General features: G+C 42.3%; 1 protein-coding gene across 2 annotated transcripts; it reads left to right on the top strand.

The window, feature by feature from the left end:
• Positions 1 to 448: 448 nt before the first annotated feature.
• On the top strand, positions 449 to 16,399 carry FERMT1 (FERM domain containing kindlin 1). Of its 2 annotated transcripts, XM_065834315.2 has the most exons (15): positions 449 to 517; positions 3,562 to 3,739; positions 3,970 to 4,203; positions 5,628 to 5,774; positions 6,259 to 6,472; positions 7,126 to 7,228; positions 8,649 to 8,756; positions 9,498 to 9,629; positions 9,771 to 9,820; positions 11,962 to 12,086; positions 12,229 to 12,335; positions 13,060 to 13,281; positions 13,502 to 13,626; positions 14,828 to 14,969; positions 15,956 to 16,399. In XM_065834315.2, the coding sequence occupies exons 2-15, from the start codon at positions 3,589 to 3,591 to the stop codon at positions 16,127 to 16,129; spliced, it is 2,034 nt and encodes a 677-aa protein (XP_065690387.1). In that variant the 5' UTR covers positions 449 to 517; positions 3,562 to 3,588; the 3' UTR covers positions 16,130 to 16,399. The 2 variants fall into 2 exon arrangements, with proteins under 2 accessions (XP_065690387.1, XP_065690388.1); XM_065834316.2 differs by lacking the exon at positions 449 to 517 and having other exon boundaries at positions 3,562 to 3,660.
• The last annotated feature ends 4,636 nt before the right edge of the window (positions 16,400 to 21,035 follow it).

The following is a 21,035-nucleotide window of genomic DNA, read 5'->3' as shown; positions in this document are numbered from 1 at the left end:
CAGGACAGGAGGAAATCTTTTAGCCATGGTCACTACAGAGTGACTTACAGCTATCTAGCTGCATTTAACACTTATCAGTCTTAAAGTAGACTCACAAACATTTCCCTAAAGTTAATATTTAGCTAGTTTTATTTCTGGGAACTTCGCACCAGTTCTCACTTCCTGAAAGGGAGATATGGGAGTATTTCAGATATGCCTTTGCCACTCTTTGTTCCTGAGGGCAGCTATCAACTTCTCTCGGCAGCCTTCACCAGAAGCTTTTCACCGGCTGCCCCAGCCCCGCAATGGCTTAACAGCGAGTCAGCACTACCCGGCTTTGTCCCACCTGCTGCACAGCAGCCCTGGGGAGCCACATGGCAGAGGCTGCGCAAAGGCCGGGTAGAGGGAGGGGAAGGGAAGGAAGGGAAAAGAAGGGCCGCCTCCCCGAGGTGCCGCTCCTCCCCACCGCGTCCAGCAGACGCCAGGTGCAGGAGAAGGCAGCGGCACCGAGGGACGGCGCGGGCAGCGGAGACCGGCAGTGAGTGCGGGACGGCGGGCGGGGAAGGGCCGTTCGGAACCCGGGGCGGTGCGGGAGCCCGTGTTCCCCCGGCGCTGCTCCCCGCGGAGGGGCCGGTGAAGGGTGCGGTACAACCACGTTATTTTATTTTATTTAGTTTTAATTTTCGAGCGCTGCGGTCTGATCCGATCCGGGCACCTCCTCCCGGGGTCACTGCGGCACTTCCTCAAGAGCTGCGCTGGGGGGAGCACGGAGCGGTGCCCATGAACGCCCCCCCGCCTCCAGCAGCCACCTTCTCAAAGACGCCAGGGCACTACCCGCCTTAGAAATACACAAGGAAACATCATACTCTGTTTTCTCCTCCCCCCTTTACCTTGAAGTCGATCTTTTTCTGCTCTACTACAACTAACACCCTCCTGGGTTTGCACACAAAGTTTGAAGTTGGGAGCTGCAGTGTGCTCGATTTGTAGAGTCATTGCTGCTTTTATACGGCAGCGTTGGCTAAAACGCTTGTGCAGAAGCACTGACTGGAGTGAGCAATGGCCTCAAGAGATGTTTCTGGCCATTTTGCTCTCCTACAGCTGCACCCCAGTGGGTTGGAACTGGGGTGCGTTCCCCCAGCACATCCAGTCGTACCCCAGAGGCTTTAAGACGTGGAGCACGCACAGCCTGGCTTGCTTTGGGTGTTATTACACAGCACTTAGTCATCCTTGTTGCTCAGTTTGCCTCTTTCTTCCAGACCAGGCTTTGTGCTGCGTACTCTGATGGATTTACTGGTGTTTGTATTTTATTATCATCAAACTAAACCCTTCTGGTTTGATGAGGGAGCAGGGAAAGAAGCACCTTGAGGGGATAATGAGGAGTGCCAGGATTAGCTGCGCTGAGGCTGTGCTTTTCCATGAAAGGAAGAGTTTCACCCACCCCTTGGGCTGCTCATTTTCACCCGTGTCAGCACAAGCATTTGTATGCAGAATTAGACTGGGAAGCTAAACCAAATTTAAAAAAATCCAGATCGGCATCTCAGGAGCTGTGTCTGGACACTGGACCCCCCCTCCTCGTGTATCCCCCAGTCCAACACATACCTGAGCCAGTATATCCATCTGGCACCCAGCAATGCCAATTGAAAATCCCAGTTCTAGCCTAAAGGCAGGAGAGAGGGGGTGTTTTCCAGTGTCCAACACAATGTCTTCATTTACCAAGGAAAAACAAACTTCTTGGATAGGTATCAACCTTTGCTGGTTTAGTAACTTTCTGGTGAAAAGGTGTAGGCTGGCACATCCAGGAACCTAATTAACAATAGTATTTGTTCCTCGGTGTAAATGAGCCTCTTGGAGTCTGATTCTGAAGTTGCATTCTTCTGTGTTAGGGCTGTCTATAAGTCATTGTGATTTTAGAATTTTAGGGCAAAATCACCTTGCCAAGGAGTTTCACTACAACTCCTTGGCAAGGTGATTTTCCCCTAAAAAGATGGGTTTGTGCTGGACAGATTGTTTTGTTTATATTGTCATTCATATAGAAGGACATCAATCTAATCTTTAACAGATACACTTTTGGAATCACTTTTCTGTATTAGTAGAATTTGTCGTTACCATCACATTTCTATTATCCCTTTGATATCAAATTTTCTATCAGTAGGTGTGACACCAGGCATGGCCTAGGCCCAAAGGAGTTTAAGAAATCAAAGTCATCTGTTTCGCTGAACTTACCTTAAGACCTGTTCTCAGAATGCTAATGTTGTAAACTTGGTTCATGTTGTACTCCATCATACAAAGACTGCATGATGTGTCATTTACCAAAATATCTAAAGTCTTCCTGTTGAAATTCTTAAGCCATAAGAGGTTAAGAAACATGAAGAATACCAGGAGGTCTGGAAGGGAACCTCCTGGTGAACACCGAACTGGGCTCTGCCCTGGTGTAGTATCTTTGGTCACTAAAAACCTCTTTTATTATCTAATCCCTACCATAAAGCTTTGTTATTATACATTGGGTAAATAGGTGAACTTAAATTTTCACCCTGCTTCTAGGCATGCTATATTTAATCTTTAGATTAATTTTACATGAGTGTAACCTAAGCTAGTCTGAGCTTGTCCTGCAGTCAGTCCTGGAGAAAGTCATTCCTTCTCTCACTCCTCACCTGTGACAACTGTCCTTAATTTTTCTGATTCTGACCCAACTTTTAGGCTAAAGTTTTAAACTACTAAGTACTTGTTTTTTAAAATATCTACAAAAGTCTATTAACCATTGTTATATCCACTCTAACCTTTTTCATAAACAACTCCTGGTTATTTTTTGTGTTTGAAGCTGTCTGTGTATGGCACCTTTGACAGAGTCTCCATAACTTGTGTTCTCAGGATTGCTGAAAGTCTGCAATAAATGGAAATAATCCACTATACTACCTAAGCTTCAGCTGCAAGGGCTTGTTTCTTAGTTAGACAGGACACTGAGGACTAATCTGGTATCTTCTCTCACTGGTTACATATCACAAATCCTTCCTGCTGCATCAGTCACCTTACACCTACAAGCTCTTTCTTCAATAATTAGCAAAACCCTGCTGATGATAACCAAAGCTTCCACATCGCGCATCTTTCTCTGGTTTGGCTTGGCACGACTGTTACTGTTTACCTGTCCTGGCAGAAGCCTGCTGGGATCTCAGAGGATTCGCCTACATCTCTGCAAGCAGAGAATCGGCAGAAACTGCATTTACGTGCAGATTGCCAAAAGAGATCCCCCCACACACAACTGCAGGCTTTACGGTGTCATATTAGCATTGGGTAGTGGGGAAACACAGGTCAAACTGGTCTCTCTGTACCCAGCTGGAGACATTTGAGTCAGGACGGGGGAATCAGAATAAAAGAAAATATCCCACACATCTATCTTGCCAGAATAATCACAAGAGCAGAGTCTAGTTCAGAGGTAACAAGATAAGGCATCTGAAGTTCCAGCCAAGGCCGCTGTGAAGTCTTGGCAGCTTGGAGGTATTTAGAGACTGCAGAGAGAGACACGTTTGTTTCGGAGAGTGGTGGAAAAAAATATCCCTTTTGCTTGTTTGTTTTGTTTTTTTGCAGAGCTTACTTTACATAGACCTTTCCAAAATGATTTCCTCAAATGAATATGGGTCTCACTCCTGGGAGCTCTTGGTGACAGTTGATCATCAGCATGAAGAGGTACAAAAGGAATTTTTACTACGGGTCACAGGGGACCTTCATATTGGAGGAGTGATGCTGAAATTAGTAGAACAAATCAGTGAGTAAAGACCTGTTTAATTTATGTAGTGTTATTAACATAATATGTGCAGCTTTCCCTTTACAAAAAGAGGCTCCTGTGCGTTTTGACATGGCACTGCCTTACTTCTTTGTACCAGTACGAAGATTTTGTAGGGTATAAATTCTCCTGTTTGCAGAGCGCTGTTTCCAAACTATTCTTTTTACATATTAGCTCTATAGTTTACTAATAACCATTTTGTATTTTCCTAGAAATACCACAAGACTGGTCAGACTATGCTCTTTGGTGGGAGCAAAAAAAATGCTGGCTTCTTAAAACACACTGGACGCTGGATAAATGCGGGGTGCAGGCAGATGCTAAGCTGTTCTTCACTACTCAGCACAAAATGCTGCGGCTCCGCTTGCCAAACATGAAGACTGTGAGACTGAAAGTCAGCTTCTCTTCTATGGTATTCAGAGCTGTCAGCGACATCTGCAAAATTCTCAGTGAGTAAAACTAAATCCCCTCTGGCAGCTAAGCTGGAGCATTTTATCAGGTGGTTGTTTTGATGTGAAGTCCTTACTCATGAAACGGTTTTGCTCAAGGAGGAATTTGAGTTGACCCAAGATCAAAAGACAGATCTTTTGGTTTTTAGTATGCAGTGCATATCAGTTTGTGATAACTGATGCAGACAGTGTCAGAAATGTGTCCCATGAGGTGCAGGAGTACTGGATAATCCAAGTCCTGTTGATGGTTTTGTAGGGATCCTTGTCCTCCTTGAGCGGGACTCAGTCCTGCTTATTCTAAGCCATTGACTAAGAGCTTGAGCTTATCCATCTCCTACACCAGCCTTCACCACAGGCAATTTTACTGGTGTCAACTGATCTATCACTTATTTTCTGTACCATTCATGATATTCAACTCAGCCTATTGGTTACATGTGTTCACTTCAGAAGGAGCATGTTTTAAATGTTCAAAACTTTTATTCTCCCAAACCTCTTCAGGTCAGGACATACTTAACTACTGCATGAGTCCCCACGTCTCTACTCCTTCCAGTAACAGAGACACCTCCAAGCAGAGATGAGTTTTTGGAGCTTGCCAGACCTGTGTGCCCACAATCAATAGCAATAAGTCTGCAAACAGTCTTCGGAATCCCTTAGTTTTAGGGTAAAATGGGGATTAAAAACCTCCTTTTAATTTAGATCTTCAAAGCTTAACCCATTAACATCTTCATCTTCAGTTGGAATTTAGCGCCTCGTGTTGACTACAATGCAGCTTTCAATTTTACCTTCTAGCAATGGATTGTCACAGGTATAATATGTCTTTATTATACCTAACAGCTCTGAGAAAGTGATGCCAAAATAGTTCAACTGACATTGGGGTGAATCAAATATTTCTACCCACATTTTTCTTCCAGGCTGAGTCGGTACAGGAACCCTGTAACTTTTTCTCATGAGTAAATACTGTCCAAAAATGTGTTTTTCAGAAACAAAGTGCCAGGTTTGCAACTGACAGTACAATTGGGAGTATATTAAGGAATAGTGTATAGCCAAGACAGAATCTTGAACGTGAAATATAGTGAATAATAAAAGGCATGAACTTTAAACGTAGCGGTTTCATTTCTCTTCATAAGTCAGACATTTCACTGAGGTTATTATGCTCAAAGGTGACTGCAGAACATAACAGTTACACTTGCTACAAAAGCAGGCTTAAATCCTGTCAAAATTCATTCTCACAACCCAAAATCTCTGGCCTTGTTACTGAATTACTGGATTTTCCACGGTCACTGCTTTCAACCTGCTAAAAATAAGAATCAGATTGCAACATGGAGCTTCCCCAAATGCTGTTACCAACCATGGGGTTTTTTGGGATGTAATCTGCTAAGCTTCAAATGTTTCGTCTTGCTTCACTTCCCAAATTGCCATTGTAGATATTAGACGGTCGGAAGAACTCTCTTTGTTGAAGCAATCAGAAGACACACTCAAAAAGAAAAAGAAAAAAGACAAGAATAGCAAAGAACCAGTTACAGAAGATATTTTAAACCTGTGCGACTCTCCAGTGAGTTCTGGATTATCAGGTAATGAAAAGTCAATATGATTTTATTCTTCTGACCAAAAGTCAAAAAGAAGAAGAAATTCTTTGTTACACAATTAAAACCAGGGAGACCAGTTTAATGTAGGATGGTAGTCAGAGAGACACAGTTTGGCTTGAAATTAGTGGCTTTGGGAAGTTACTGAAACCCCCAATATATCAATATTTTTCTGTTGTACTGTTAAATGTTTTCCTTTCCATTGATATGAGAAAGGCCTTACAAGAAAACAGGTGATCACTTGTGGCACCTGCGCTGCTGCTCTTTGAAAACGTGAGACCACTCTTAAAACATTCAGCAATTTTGGCAACCTGCAAGGAGAGCGAGAAATAAAGTGCGTGTTTCCTATCTCCAACACAAGCGAGATACTGCCTTGGGGAAAAAAGGGTCCGTCTTTTACGATGGAAAGCAGTTGACTACCTAAATCTGGAGCTGGTTTTCCTTGGAATAATAAATCACTCTTAACCTGCAGGAAGTCCAGGTTTATATAGTAAAACCATGACGCCCGTTTATGATCCCATCAGTGGGACGCCAGCTTCTTCTACCATCACGTGGTTCAGCGACAGTCCCTTGACGGAGCAGAACTGCAGCGTCCTCGCCTCCAGTCACCCTGGCTGCTCTCCAGAGGCGCTCGCAGAGATGTACCAGCCTCGCTCTCTGGCTGACAAAGCCAAACTCAATGCAGGGTAAGATGCTTCTCTTCGAGATCTTCAGATAGCGAACCCTAAAGGCTTTAAATGGACGATAATAAATAGGTGACTTGCTGGATGATGCACATGCAAACGTTGGTTGTTGAACAGAACACAGAGCACTGAGGGGTTTAGTGGTGCAAGAGTTGGAGAGGATCGTCTCTAGCATTGAAATATGGATTGGCATTTTTGGATCTGTGGAGCTTTTTTGTTATTTTCCTTAGATTTCACTGGAGAACAGAAGTAGCTAGAATTACACAACAGCAAACACTGCAGTGGAAAGTGGGAGTTGTAAATATACAGGTACACTTTTGCCCTGCCTTAAATGAACCTCCCATTTCGAGAGATCAAGAAGAAATAATCTTATTGGCATAGGTTACCCCACAACTTACTGCTCAGTTTCTGGCATCCACCCCGATGTTTTAAATAGTGCCAGAGTAAAAATAGGAAGATTTTGGGTATCACGTTTATACAATGACAGCCGGAAATCCATACAAACGTTCCACCTTCTCAGGTGATGTGAATTTTCCCCAAACTTGCAGGAATTAGAGCTGTGTGTTCCCCCTTTTTGTTTCACAAGTACATTGGAGCTCTGCAGGTGTAATCGTTTTTCCTGTTCAAATGAATCTGTGGGTTGTTTTCTTCCGCAGCTGGCTAGATTCATCTCGATCACTTATGGAACAAGGCATTCTGGAGGACGATCAACTTCTTTTACGCTTTAAATATTACACTTTCTTTGATTTGAATCCAAAAGTAAGAGCTTTGCTTTTCTTGCTATTCATTGTTTGCCTGCTTTCATGTCAAGGAGCTATAGCACAAGGATACCAAATTTTAGCTAGGATTTGTTCAGAGATCAAATTCAACTTCTTCCCCTCAGCTACGGCTGCACTTTTCCCCTCTGGACACTGAATCACTGTTCCTCACCTGAGATAAGATCTTAAGGATAAAGATGAGATCTGAAGAGCACCAGAAACAGTATCCAGATTTCCAGAGGGGCTGGTTTGCTTCCTGCCTCTCTTTTAACAAGATAAATTAAGGGGAAAACTAAACCAATAGTATCCTGAATCATGTAAAGGTATAAGCCCTATTTTTTAGAATGGATTGAGAAATTACATCTATGTCAAGCCTTAGAAAAACATTCAAGTGATTTTGAAAGCTAAAGTTGCGTCTTGTTTGCCTTTATTTCCACTAAAAGTCAGTCATGGTGGTTGTGTTAAGCCCATGTTTTTACAGCTTGGGTGATACACTTAGTGAAATTAAAGCACGATCATTGATCACTGTAAATAAATAAGCATTCAAATGTGAATTTTAGAGGATTTGGCCTTCACATTGTTATTTTCGGGAAATTCTGTAGAACTCTCTCATTTCAGACACCTCACATAAACAGAAGGCCACTTTCTAGTTCAGGTGGCGTGTTTTGGGGTTAAATGCCATCCCCACTAAAACTCAAGCACATGTCTCAACATCAACAGCCCAAACATTTCCCATTTTTGGCCCAGCCAGTCATGGAGCCATAGGATGAAATAACCCAAAACAGCTTCAGGCTACTAACAGCTCACAACTACTGGGAGAGGTTACTCCCCATGGTTTACCCTCCCATCACCTGCTTTTCATCAGCTCTAGGGCTTGAATATTTCTTTGAGTCACTTCAGATAATTAACCAAGTAGATAATAAGAAACAATCACCATCCGAAAAATGGATGGTGAATTAAAGCAGTTCACAGCAGGGTCTGACATACAGAGCCAGAACCGAAAAAGCCAAGAGCAGAAGAGGGGAAGTGAGGAATAAAGAGTTTGTGTTTTAGCAGCAGCAAACTCTTGAATGTCACGTTCCTATCAGCCGTGTCACGTTATTTTCACTCTCGTGGTGTGGTTTCATGTTTCCGTTGAGCCAGCCCAAGGCCTCCTACCACAAAGGGGATGTCTTTACCTCCCCTTCTGCTTCAGCCATTCTGCTTCACCCCTGGCTCATTTTGTGTTGGGTCAGCAAGCCACCGTCACCCTATGCACAACCGCATGAGCTATAATAGCACAAGAGAAGGATGGGAATGTAGAGCTGGGGGGAGGATGGGAACAAATGGCTTCAGCACAATGTCAGATCAGCTGCAGTCAATCGTTCATCTGTATCTTGCTGGTCACTAATGACCACCCCCGTTGTTCTTTTTTGCTTCAGTATGATGCAGTGCGAATAAACCAAATATACGAACAAGCCCGCTGGGCCATCCTGTTAGAAGAAATTGACTGCACGGAGGAAGAAATGCTGATCTTCGCCGCGCTACAGGCATGTACTTGATCCAGGCTGCAAAACCTGTTTCCTCCAGAGGCGGGCACAGGCTAGGACAAGACTAAAATAGAGCCTGGGCCAACAGCTCTGCTTGGACTGGGGGTCTGCTGTTTGAGCAAGCAACAACCATCAATTAAACCAACTAAATTCAGTAGCAGCACATCATTATTCAAACTGACACATGCAATTATGGAAGCGCTGACTAACATTATCTAAAGCAAACCGTACCCAGGGTGTAACGTTGATATTAGTCTGTTCTGAAGGGGATTACTACGACGCATTGCTTACCGTACCAACTACCACCTTTTCACATATTATTCCTGAAAATTTCCCTAATACCTAAACAAATACATTCACAACAGACCAAAAAAAAGCTACAGCACAATGTGAAGAGAGAGACGCTACGGTGTACATAGAAATTTAACATGACCCAGCGTGGCTTAGTCCCTGACTGTAGGTAATAAGGCACAAATGTTTACCAATAATAAATGGTTTCCTCATAACCTTGCAGAACAGAGACAGTTGTACAGTGAAGGAATACGAACAGCGGCAATTAAAACAGGAAACTGTAATCAGTAATTGCACTGGAAATCGGAGTGGACACACCTGTTTCCTTGTGGAAAATAAAATTGTACTGTAGAGCTTCATGCAGTTGCCCAAATCCCAGAAGACCAAATGGTGTATTCTCATATTGATATTCTCTAATTGATATATTGACTATTTGATGTTTTCCTTTAGTATCAAGTAAGCAAGTTGTCATTATCGTCAGAGGCACAAGATTTCACCTGTGAATCAGAAGTAGATGAAGTAGAAGCTGCACTTTCTAACCTGGAAGTGACACTGGAAGGTGGCAACACAAATAACATTTTGGTACGTCCTTTTGGATCCCAGAATTGCTTTCGCTGTCTCAAGTGCGTTGACTTTGAGCCTGCCTGGTTCCTGATCTTTTAACAGCTACCAGACGATTATAAAGTGCATTGTACTAAAATTATTCCTAATTATTCCTGATAGGAGGACATCACAGACATCCCGAAACTTGCTGATAATCTCAGGCTAGTTAGGTGAGTCGTTAAAACTAATAATAAAACATACAAAACAAAAAGCTTAACCATACAAGAGATCTCTTAAGTTTTCCTTTGTAATGTAATGGTAGATTCTGATAGGTCTGAGTAGCCTAATATCATCCTCTTTAAATCTTTCTCTAACTGCTCCTGAGCCAGATGCTCAGCCAATCTTTCCAGCTCTTGGGCTATAATATAAAAGTCTACGGTTTTGTTTTCAATCCCGTTTTACTGTTTTGTGCCAATGAAAAGCTAGAAAAAAAAACATTTCAGCTCTCCCTGAGGATAATTTCTAAAAGCAACAATGAGGATTTTTTTTTTTTTAACAAAAGAAAAAAATTACCCCTTTTTTCTTCGAATATCAAAATGATTTTCTGTGATCCCACTGAAATATCTTGATTTATGGCCTATTTAAATGTCTGCCGTGACCCCAAGTCTGTAATGCCATTTATCACGCAACAGTCTTCATGTTCTAGAAAGATAACGATTCCTACTGCACAAATATTCATCAGATTCATTCTGTTGACAAATCACATTGTAGTCGGTGAACTGAAAACTGCACTTGAAAATGTTTAACTGTTGTTAACTGTTAAGAATTGTTAATTATTAATGTCCAATTAGGAATTTATTTGACGTTCAAATTACTAAGGTGGCTTAAGATGAAAGGGAACTGAAGCCTTTTAAGTCCTGTCAGCCGCCTGTAACAATGGATTATTTTTCCCTAGCAGCAGAGCACTTTGCTTTTAAAAGCATTCAGCAGTTATTTTTCATTGTGAAAATTTCCTATATATAAGACAAATCGCTTACTAAACCACTGTAGGAACTGGGTAAGGGGTTGAACATTTACTATAGGAACAACAACATTTTGTTGCTATAATTACTTGCTTAATTATTAACATGAAATGCAAAGCTCTGCATGTCACAGTGCTGACTCTATATAGTGAACTTTTATTCACGCTGATTCACAGTATGCACATTAGCACACTAGTAAATCCTGCTTTCGAGTGGGTGACAATATTGTGGAGAATAAGTTTGTTAGTCTAAAAAAATTATAGTCCCTTATTTTTGAAGAATGTCACTATATTGGAAAATTAAATATTTGGCAGTTTTGAAAATACACATTAGTTCTTAAATTTAAACATAAACCCCACTCTTTTCTAGAATGGATTCTAAACTAGGATTTCTAACAAGGCTCTGGAGAAGGCAGGAATGGGTATAATAAATCCAACTCGCTGCATACTCTTTGTACCATCATCTTAGATTTATAGGGAAGTACTAAATACACAGTGGAAATGTGGGTTATTTTTTCTTCTTTCTTCTTTTTAACTTCATCGTTGACCTTCGTAGCTTGTTCTGAAGTATTTCTCTGCTAAAATAGTCCTAATACCTCTGGTTTTCTCTCCTGAAATGTATTGATAACAAACCCCCTGGTTTTGTTAGTGTATTTTTAGTAGAGTTAAATTATAGTAGAATTAATTATGATTTTCATGTCTTACTGTAAAGAGATGGGGCTGGCACAATGTTTATGTTTGACCATTAGTATCTATCAGTTCATTCTCAGTTTCAACATAGATGTTTTAAAATGTATTCTATGATAAAAAATCAGTTTCCATTAGCAAAATATTGAAATGAAGTAAAATAATTAAAATTAGGATTACACACATCTATCTACATGTGCAAGGAGCTGGAATAACCCTGTCCTAGTGGAACAAGATGGTTTAAAGTATCCCCTTGTCTGGAAGTGCTACAGAACCTCTATGTTTAAGGAAGGAATACAATGTTGTGTTAGATACTATACAGATAAAGCCAAAAATGTCTCTACTCCTGTACAGTTTAATGATAAGTTAGTTTTATGGATGCAAATCTAGATAAGGAGCTATGAAAAACTGAAGTGAACCCTAGTTCATGTGAACACACTAGTGGGTTACATGAGTATTGCTGAGTTCATGTGAAAAAAGAACAAAAACTCAAAATTAGTCTTTGTTAGAAGGGGATGGCTTTGATGAGACAAGGAAGAAAAACAAAAAAGAAAACCCGCATATATGAGCCCAAAGCAGCTTGAGTTCCACAGTGGTTTTGTGAGTGACTTAGCAATCTGTCCCTTTCAATAGAAACAACAGGGATTTCTTTTTTCCTTTCAGGCCCAGGAAGCTGTCACTCAAAACTATCAAGCCATATTGGTTCGTCTTTAAAGACACTTCAGTATCTTATTTTAAAAACAAAGAATCCGCACAGGGAGAACCTATTGAGAAACTCAACCTAAAAGGTAGGAATTTTCCTTTCCTTTTGTGTCTTTTTCTAATTTCTTAAAGAAAAACGGCCTTTAAATACTGTTCTTTAGAATAAATCGGTACCTAGTGATGTAGTAATGAAATAAATCCATTTCTTCCTGATTTTCTGTGATCCAGGCTGTGAAGTTGTACCAGATGTAAATGTTGGAACTAAGAAGTTTGGAATCAAATTGCTAATTCCTGTTGCTGATGGCATGAATGAAGTGTATTTAAGATGCGAAAATGTGAGTAACAAGACAAGGAAAAGTTTGTAGTTGAGATTTATTGGCAGATTGTCTAGAAGATCCATTGCCTTGTTCTAGAATTGGTATAGGAAAATAAGGATGTTGCAGAGAGTTTAATATCTACATGTTTACTAAAATTTAGGAATGATGCGGTGGTCTGACAAATGCTTTATGGTTGATGGGACCAAAGGACAGTAATTCTGTGTTTATCATCAGTTTCCAAGTAAAGCTGCTGGAAATGAAGGAAAAAAAAAGATCACACTATTAAAAAAGTAAAGAGAAATGACAATATTTTGCTGCTACAGTGTTTTCAGTGGGCTGGGAATTGAGTTTTGTTCTATTTTTTTCTTAATTAGAACTCCCCCCATTCAGAGGAGAGTAATTGGATCATGTTCTTACATTTGTTATAAATTTCAATCCATTCTTTTCTACTGAAATGTATGAATCCAGACTGTGTCAAAATGTTCATTAGGTGGAAAATAGTCATGCAATAAAACTTGCAATACGATCTATTCCAAAGTACAAGATTCCTTTGAAAATTTAAAATGTAACTATTCTGCAAAGTCACTTCTGTAGGTGGAACGAGGCCAGCAAGGGAAGAACAACAGTATTATGGTAGCTATACATCCACGCAATGAAGTCCAGTAACACCAGAGGGGTTATCACACAGTGGAAGATCTTCATAACCTGTTTCTCCAAAAATCTCAAACAATTGTCTTTGCAGGAGAATCAATACGCCCGGTGGATGGCTGCTTGTGTTTTGGCCTCCAAAGGCAAAACAATGGCCGACAGCTCTTACCATCCTGAGGTCCACAAGATCCTTTCGTTTCTAAAGATGAAGAACTGGACCATGTCTCCCCAGGCTGTCTCTGATCCAGAAAGCATAGATATGAAACCAGAATGCTTCGTCTCCCCACGCTATACCAAAAAATACAAGTCCAAGCAGGTATCCTGAGCTTGGCTTGATGGTTGGGGATGGTGGTTGCAATGGTTGCTGAGGGTGGATCGAAGCAGCGTTTGGAAACCATACAATAGAATCATCTTGCAATGGTGACCACTCAGTATCTAAACGTGGCACCAAAACTAACAACATCTGATTTGCTGAAATCGAGGGTATTTTTGTTCTCCAGTCAACAGCAACCTTTCTTTCCTCCTGTGTTTCCCAGCTGGTCGCTCGTATTCTGGAAGCCCACCAAAACGTCTCCCAGATGACGCTGGTGGAGGCCAAGCTGCGCTTTATCCAGGCATGGCAGTCCCTCCCCGAGTTCGGCTTATCCTACTACATCGTAAGGTAATCACGCTCTTACAGCAAAGCCAAGCGGCTCTAGCAGGTTCACAGGCAGCAATTTGCAGGGAGTTCTTTGACACCCTGTTCTGGAAACGTTATTTCTTCCACCCACTTCCATACCGCTATTTTTTCCTATAGCAGTAACACTCGGTAGCTCCATTCCTGGAGTGAGACTCTCCATTCCATCTGCCTTCATTGACACCTGGCAGGTTTTGCACAGGATTAAACTCTCTTTGACATTAACTCACTAAAATGTAAAAAGAAATGCATGACTCTGTGTTCTCAGGTTTGCGGTGTATTTTTTTGCTCCAACTCTCGCTCACTGGAATATGATAAAATGCTAATTTCTTTGACATTTCATTAAGAAAACAGCAAATCTTCACTTTTTTAGGTTAATACGGAAGAGCAATCAGCACCAGAAAGGTCCTGTTGCATTCACAGCAGTTTCCCTGCACGCTTAACCTCGAACAGTGTTCTGACCTGCCTTCGTTTCTCTTCACAAACCACCAAAAAACTGAAAAGCACCGACAAAACTGCACTTGGAAGCACCTCCTTTAATTGTGTTTAACAGCTCTTCCAGGGCTACATCTGCGGTATAACCCTACCTGCATTTTGTAGCGTTAAGCAAAACATCTGGTGGCAAATTTCTACAAACTGATAATCAGAAGAAATCTGAGATGTTAAAGTGGCTCTGTATTTTTGTAGTGTAATTTATACTCAAAAACACACATATATTGCTAACAGAGTTGTTTCAATAAATTAATAGTGATATATAAAATATCAAATATATTTTGATACGCTTCTGTGATTTAGGTGAATATATAACTAGAGGAATGTATTTCAACATCAGTGAAATGAAGCAAGGAAAATTATTGTTGACATTTGTCCAGTAAAAATATTATCAGATTCACGCCTTTTGGCAGAAGAGTCTTTCTTAGCAGAAAACAATGAATTGGAAAGATTTCAGCCAGATCTACCTGCCTGATTATTTTCTATCTTATACTGTGGTTCAGCAGCCTCCATTTTTGCTTTACACCAAATACTGTTCCAAAGAAGGGTTCGAGTTCTCCTCAATCCCAGGCTGTTGTGACTTTTCCCACATTTTTTGCACTTTCAGAGGAGCGCAGGTGAAGTGTTTCTCTAGACATAAATCATTGCAAACCAGAGCTGCTCAAAGGTTTGGGGTTTTTTTGTTGTTTTTCAGGTTTAAAGGAAGCAAGAAGGATGATGTACTTGGGGTGTCCTATAACAGGCTGATCCGAATAGATATGGCCACGGGAGATCCCATCACAACGTGGAGGTTTTCCAACATGAAGCAGTGGAATGTGAACTGGGAAATCCGCCAGGTAAAACTTCAGAAAAATCTTTGTAAACTTCAGAGCAAAAAGACTTTGAACATGCTGTGACACGTTATTAAAGAATCTGTCTACATTTTTTCTTAATAGAGTCTCTAGTCAAAATTCAGAAACTAAAAGATCTCCAGTTTAAAAGGTTCCTACCAAGCTTATTCTTTATAAGTTGCCCTTGATTTTGGTGGGGTGACATACAGAGACTCAGAGCTAAATTCCAACCCTTTATGTTTACTGCTTTGTCACAGTAAAAATCTCATTTTAGCTCTCTGTATAGTCTAGCTCATGCGTCATCCTCTAAATTGTGGTGATTCAGTCTGTTACGGACCGAGGATACAGGATCCCAGATTTCTAGGGTGGAACTAGTGTGACTTGATGTAAATTCAAGCAGCGTGGAAACTGCTCCTGATTATACAGTTTGCCACATCCATCTGCAGGAGGGATCAGACACGATCCCCAATACTCTCCTGTGCCGCTGGGTGAAGCTACTGGGTTTGCTTTAAATCCCTTTCAAAAAAAGGCAGAATCCACAGTAAGCAACCAACTGTGGTTTGCTGGATTTTAGAACTGACAGCAGCTGGAAATCAAAACCTGGCCCCCAAAAGCTGATCTAAAGGCAGCACATAACAATGGACAGTATTAAACATTATTGATTCAAGTGTACTAAGAGGTAGGAGTGCCATTCCTGCTCTTCTCAGCGTTCACTTAATATGCCATTAGGAAAATATCTAATTAAAAACATGGTTTTGTTGCCTGCCTGAACAAGCAACAAGATTTTGACCACCAGAGGGACCTGCTGTAGCAGAAAATTAACAAACAAGCAGCCAAACAGCCTCAACAACCAGCAGACACAGAAATCTTGGTTAGGAGAGACAGGTCCTGCTTTATCACAGTATTTGTGGTCCAGCTGCTCTCACACTTGCTCTTTTCTCCCAGATGCAACTTATTTCTGTTTCTGATTTTACCGTACATATTTTCCTTAGGTTGCAATCGAGTTTGATCAGAATGTATTTATCGCTTTCACGTGTCTGAGCGCAGACTGCAAAATCATCCATGAGTATATTGGGGGCTACATCTTCTTGTCAACCCGTTCCAAAGACCAGAACGAAACACTGGACGAAGATCTGTTCCATAAATTAACAGGAGGTCAGGAATGAGGTGAAGGAAACTCTCTTCCCTCTCCCCACAGCTAAGAAGACCAAAGATCAAACAAAAAATCAACTGCTGGCTAATAAATATTGTACATGGTTAATTCATCTTGTAATATGACTGGACTCTTTACAGTTTTTGTTAAATATTGAAGCCAAAGTCACTGGATGCAGTATGGCAAGTCCATCAACATTAAGAAAATTAAATCAGCTTTGTTTGCCTTTTGTACAGCTGGAAGTTTTTAAATAAACAGTGTCTACCCATTGGGCCTTTTTTAATCTAGTCTTTTTAATTGCAACAATCTGTTTAAGCATCCAGAAGAAGTATCCTGAGGATATTGTACAGCGAATTTTCTTCTGTTACAGCCATGCAACTCCCACTGTTAAAGTGGCCATTGCTAGAAGGCCAGCATTTAACAGGACTAGAGCTGAATAAATACATATTTTAAAGCTACATGACTTGTGCAACACTTGTACAGGGAACAGAAAACACTCCATCAGTGTTTCGAATTCCTGTAGACTGAGCTGTCACGATCCAAGTAGTGATTACACAATTGTTCAAAAATGTAGCACCCCTGTCTACCTTCCTCCACTTAAAAATGTTTTAGGTACTATTTTAAATTATTTGCTTGTTAAGAAGGCCTCTGATATAGGCCTGTTTTCTGTCCCTATTACTGTTTCGCTGTGACATCTGGCCCTAAACTCGTTCCTAAGTTGAGTAAGGAGCTGAAATGCCTATAGAAATGATCTTACGTATGTAATGCAGAATGCAAAGAGATCACTGAGTGATCCTGTGCTGGAGGAACCAGATGTGCAGCAACCACCAAATTTGGTTCTACCCTGCAACACACAGCGATCAGGAAAGCAGGGAAAGAATGAAGCTAGGAGGATTTGTGGAGCTGCTCAACAAACCAAAACTGGTTTCAGATATCTAAAGAAATAAAACAGAGAGGTGTTGTCATATCCCCAAGAGATGTTGCAGAAATCACTGCAGAATTCCTAATGGTCACGGGGACTGGGCAGTCCTGAATTTTCTGTCGTGTTCTCTGCTTTTCTCAGTAGGCAACAGTGGAATCGCTCCCAATTTGTGCCAGTTTAAACAAACTATAGCTTTACACTTTGCAAAAGAAAGAGCTGATACAGCCTGCATCCCAGCCCTCTGTGCTTCCCTCTCCTCAGCGCTTTATACATGGGGGCTGAGGAACCCTTCGTTTTTCCTTCAGCAGAGGATTTACTCATTTCTCGCTTGCTTGACACAGGCCAAGGATTTTCCTCAGAGTGTGAGAACCACCTATAGTCCAAGTCCAAACACTTGCAGTATTTAAGCCCTGCCCAAGGGTATTTAAACCCTGCTCTCCCAGCTGTGTGAGAACTGAATACACATCTTGTGGCCAGCACTTCTCCCACAGGCAACCCCCTCCCAAATTCAGCCTCCGCTATGGCTACAGAGTTGCTGTCAGGATTGTGACAGTGCCTGTATTTGGGTCCTTCATTTGGCAAGGGCAGATTCCGGTAAATTGTTCATTGGGAAGCGCAACCCCCTGCTCACCACCCTTGGAGCAGAATCTGTCACATAATTCTTGTGTGTAAGCACTATAGCTGCCACCTGTTGTCTGCACAATCCGAACGCACGAATCCAGAGACACGGGACTATCAAATGTAGTGCTTGTTAGCACAGCTCATTTTACCGCCCAGACGCCTACTTGCAGTCCAAATTATCCGCGCTGGGATTTCAGAGAAACTATGAAATATATCCGTTTTCTTTCCTGCCTCTCCCTCAGCCTTGCTCTGCGTCACCGCCTTGCTGCTCTGCGAGCAGGAGCTCTGCCAGCAAACCCTGCGGGCTGCACACCCCACCCTCAGTGTTTTAGCTCCAAGCGAACAACCCCTTTCTGCTGTCCCCTTCTCCATGTTTCTCTAGCTCCATCTTCCTCCTTGCTCCACTCACCTTGCAAAGCTTTTCCATGACAGGTAAGGAACACTTAGGAAAGGGATGTGTTTTTACGGGGCAGGGATTGTAGCTCTGCTTCCTGGAGAGGTGGGAGCGGGAAGGCCGGACCCAGGGCGCTCCTGCACCTCTGAATTCCAAGCTCAGCAGCTCCTGAGAAAGATCCAGCACCAGCCTATTTTGGGGGCAGCCACAGCACCCACTCATCCTCCATCCCTCCCCACGTCACCCAGTGCATCCCAGACAGACTCCAGATCTTTCCCTAAATGTGCATGGGGTACCGCACCCTCCCTTACTCATGCAACAGCCTGATTAAACTCGGCTTTCACTTCTGATTTACACATAGGGTTAAAGAACACAGGGTCAGTGGGCTGTAGTAATGAAGTTATTAATTGCATGGTGCCAGATGCGTGAGATGTTTTACAGAGAGAGTGAAAGCAGGATGAGGGCATCTGCCCTGAAATTTTGCAACACAGAGGCAAAATCCTGGACGGGAATTTTGTTTATATGAAAACAAAAAACTTCAGGAAACGAATACCTGGGCTATGTTGCAAGTCTGTTCTGTCCATCATGCTTAATTAAACCAAAGTCAGGTCACGGTAAAACACTACCAACGTCAGACGGCTGCTGGCTGTTCTTATAACAAATTCTGCGGGAGATTTCCCTGCTGCCCTGAGCCACGTGTTACTGCAGCGACAACACACACACCCCATGGTTTTCTGAAACCTCAGGCTAAATAATCCTGTTCTTGCATTCTCTCTCTGTTCTCTGTAGGAAAACATCTTGCTTGTGCTTGCTCTGTGAACCGATCTGAAAAATTCTTCTTTAGTCGGCCTTAAAAGCCATTCTCCAGATATTTTTTTTCAGGATAGTTTCATTCTTAACCATCACTTGGATCGCGGCCAGTGAGAAACATTCATCTCTTAAACTTTACAGCCTGGTACCATCCTCGCCTTCTGCTCTGCCCCTGTTTCTGCTTATCTGGGTGTCACTCAGGAATGCAGGACTCACCCCCAGCATTCCTGCAGGCAGGAGGGTTTTGTGCAGCCCTGAATCAGCCCCGGCGAGGGGGCGTCTGGTTCGGCTCTTTGTGCATCACCCATGTGAAAAGGCTGACAAAAATGCCTGCCTTTACCAAACATTCCCCCAGGTTGCCACTGAATCTCTTAGAAAAGTAGGAAAAAAAAAAAAAAGAACAATAATTTGAAGAAATACAGTGACGTGTGAACAGACGGAAGAGACTCACAAAGGGGAAATCTCTGCCTGCTGCTACCTGATGATTTCAAATTAAACTGGAGAGAGATGGGTTGCTGTCTGCCCTGGGAAACCTTCACTGATACACGGGCAGCTGTTTGACACATAGAACCAAGGCAGCAATATTCCAGATGATCAGTTTGCAGCTAGGAAAAGAGCTGGAAAAATAACAATATCTGCCTCAAAAAACTGGGCATCCAAAAAGCAGAAAGAAAGGTGGAAAATAAAGAAAATGAAAGCTCATTTTCCAAGGGTGCTCGTGCTTCTTGCAAGAGGTTCTTTCTGCCTATCGCTCTGAAATCAAGCGCCTCTGGGCAAAGAGTCCACCTGCCTTCCACCCTCACTGAAATGAGTCGCCCACTCGCTTTTCCAGTCTTACAAGGCTGCTCTCAAGCCCCCAAAATGAAGTCAGGTTGAACACAGGCAGAAATTGGCTCTCCAGGTTTCCTGGAGTAGTATTTTTAAGAGACTAAAAGCAATAAAATAACCAATGAAAAGTCACTGTCTGTAAATAGTGAGCAAACAGCAGCAAACACAACACAGGTACTTAATATTCCAAGGTAAAGCAAGGCCACCCCTCTGCTCCCCAGCTTCTCAAAGAGAAGCTTTGCAGCCAGCAGGTCTGCAAAGCCAGAGGGAAAACAGGGTTTCCACTGGCCTGGCTGGAGCTGAACTCTCCTCCTATTATACCAAATTCTTCAGATTTTTTTAACCTGTTCCAATTTGCCCCTTGAACCTAACAGAGTGCAGCTCTCCCAAGGTACCTGTGGGTGCGGACGTGCTTGGCCCACAGGCTGCCCTAAGCTCAGGCCTGGGAGCTGCTCCATCAGGGCTCATCTGGGGGATTAGCCCCTCATTTAGGAAACTATTTGTCTTGCCTTAGAGCCATTCCACAGGGGAACAACACGTACCTCTGGCCCAGCCTCCAAGGGAACCGCAATGGCTCCAGGGAGTCCTGCTAAAACCATGTATCTTGTACTGTGGATGTTCTGGTGTTTTTCAAGGCTCTCTCCCCACACAGATAATGAATGACACGGTCAATAGATAAGGTCTCCTCAACAGATAAGGTCTGCATACATGCAGACTCAAGGTTTTTGGGAAAGCGAGACCTTTATCTGCACTTTAGCACCAAAGCATCCAGGTCTGTGTTGCCTTTGTGTCATGGATGTGTTTTGTTGTCCTGACAAATGAAAAGCACTTGACTACTGTTCTCCCTGGAAATTTTAATCATTAATTGTCTTACAGTAGCAACTGAAAAAAAACCCACTTTTTTACTTTGGAACAAACTTTACCAATTCATCCCTTTCCAGTTCCTGGCTTTATTCTCAGCCCTTGAGCAGCCTAATAATTATTTCAGTTGTGGGAATGCTGAGAAACCCAGCTCAGGGCAGGTCCCTTGGCAGGAGATGTTTTACATTAGTCTTATTTATCCAGCAAAGGATGCGAGAAGGAGCTGAATGGGAACTCTCCCAACAGCAGATGCAGAACAGAGAACACAACCCACGCACAGCGGGACTGGAGAGGCTTCCCAAACACATCACGTGCGGCACACAGTGCCCCCTCCATCGGCTGAAAGAATTCATCTCTGAAGGGCGGCAGGTGAGAGCTTCGCTTTCCACATTTCCCAAGGGCCTCCTTAGAAAAGTAATTTGTCCCACGTGAATATTTCTAGGACTTATTCCCAAGTGCAAGGGTGTTACAGAGAAATAGAAA

Source organism: Patagioenas fasciata, chromosome 3 (genome assembly GCF_037038585.1).
Source record: "Patagioenas fasciata isolate bPatFas1 chromosome 3, bPatFas1.hap1, whole genome shotgun sequence".
Lineage (NCBI taxonomy): Eukaryota > Metazoa > Chordata > Aves > Columbiformes > Columbidae > Patagioenas > Patagioenas fasciata.
Note: the sequence above shows the minus strand (reverse complement) of the source record. Positions and strands in the feature narration are given on the sequence as shown.

Coding starts and splice junctions, on each gene's coding strand:
- FERMT1 (XM_065834315.2), top strand. CDS start 3,589: ATGATTTCCTCAAATGAATATGGGTCTCACTCCTGGGAGCTCTTGGTG. Junction 9,821..11,961: donor GATAATCTCAGGCTAGTTAG/GTGAGTCGTTAA, acceptor TTTTCCTTTCAG/GCCCAGGAAGCTGTCACTCA. Junction 12,087..12,228: donor TGAGAAACTCAACCTAAAAG/GTAGGAATTTTC, acceptor TCTGTGATCCAG/GCTGTGAAGTTGTACCAGAT.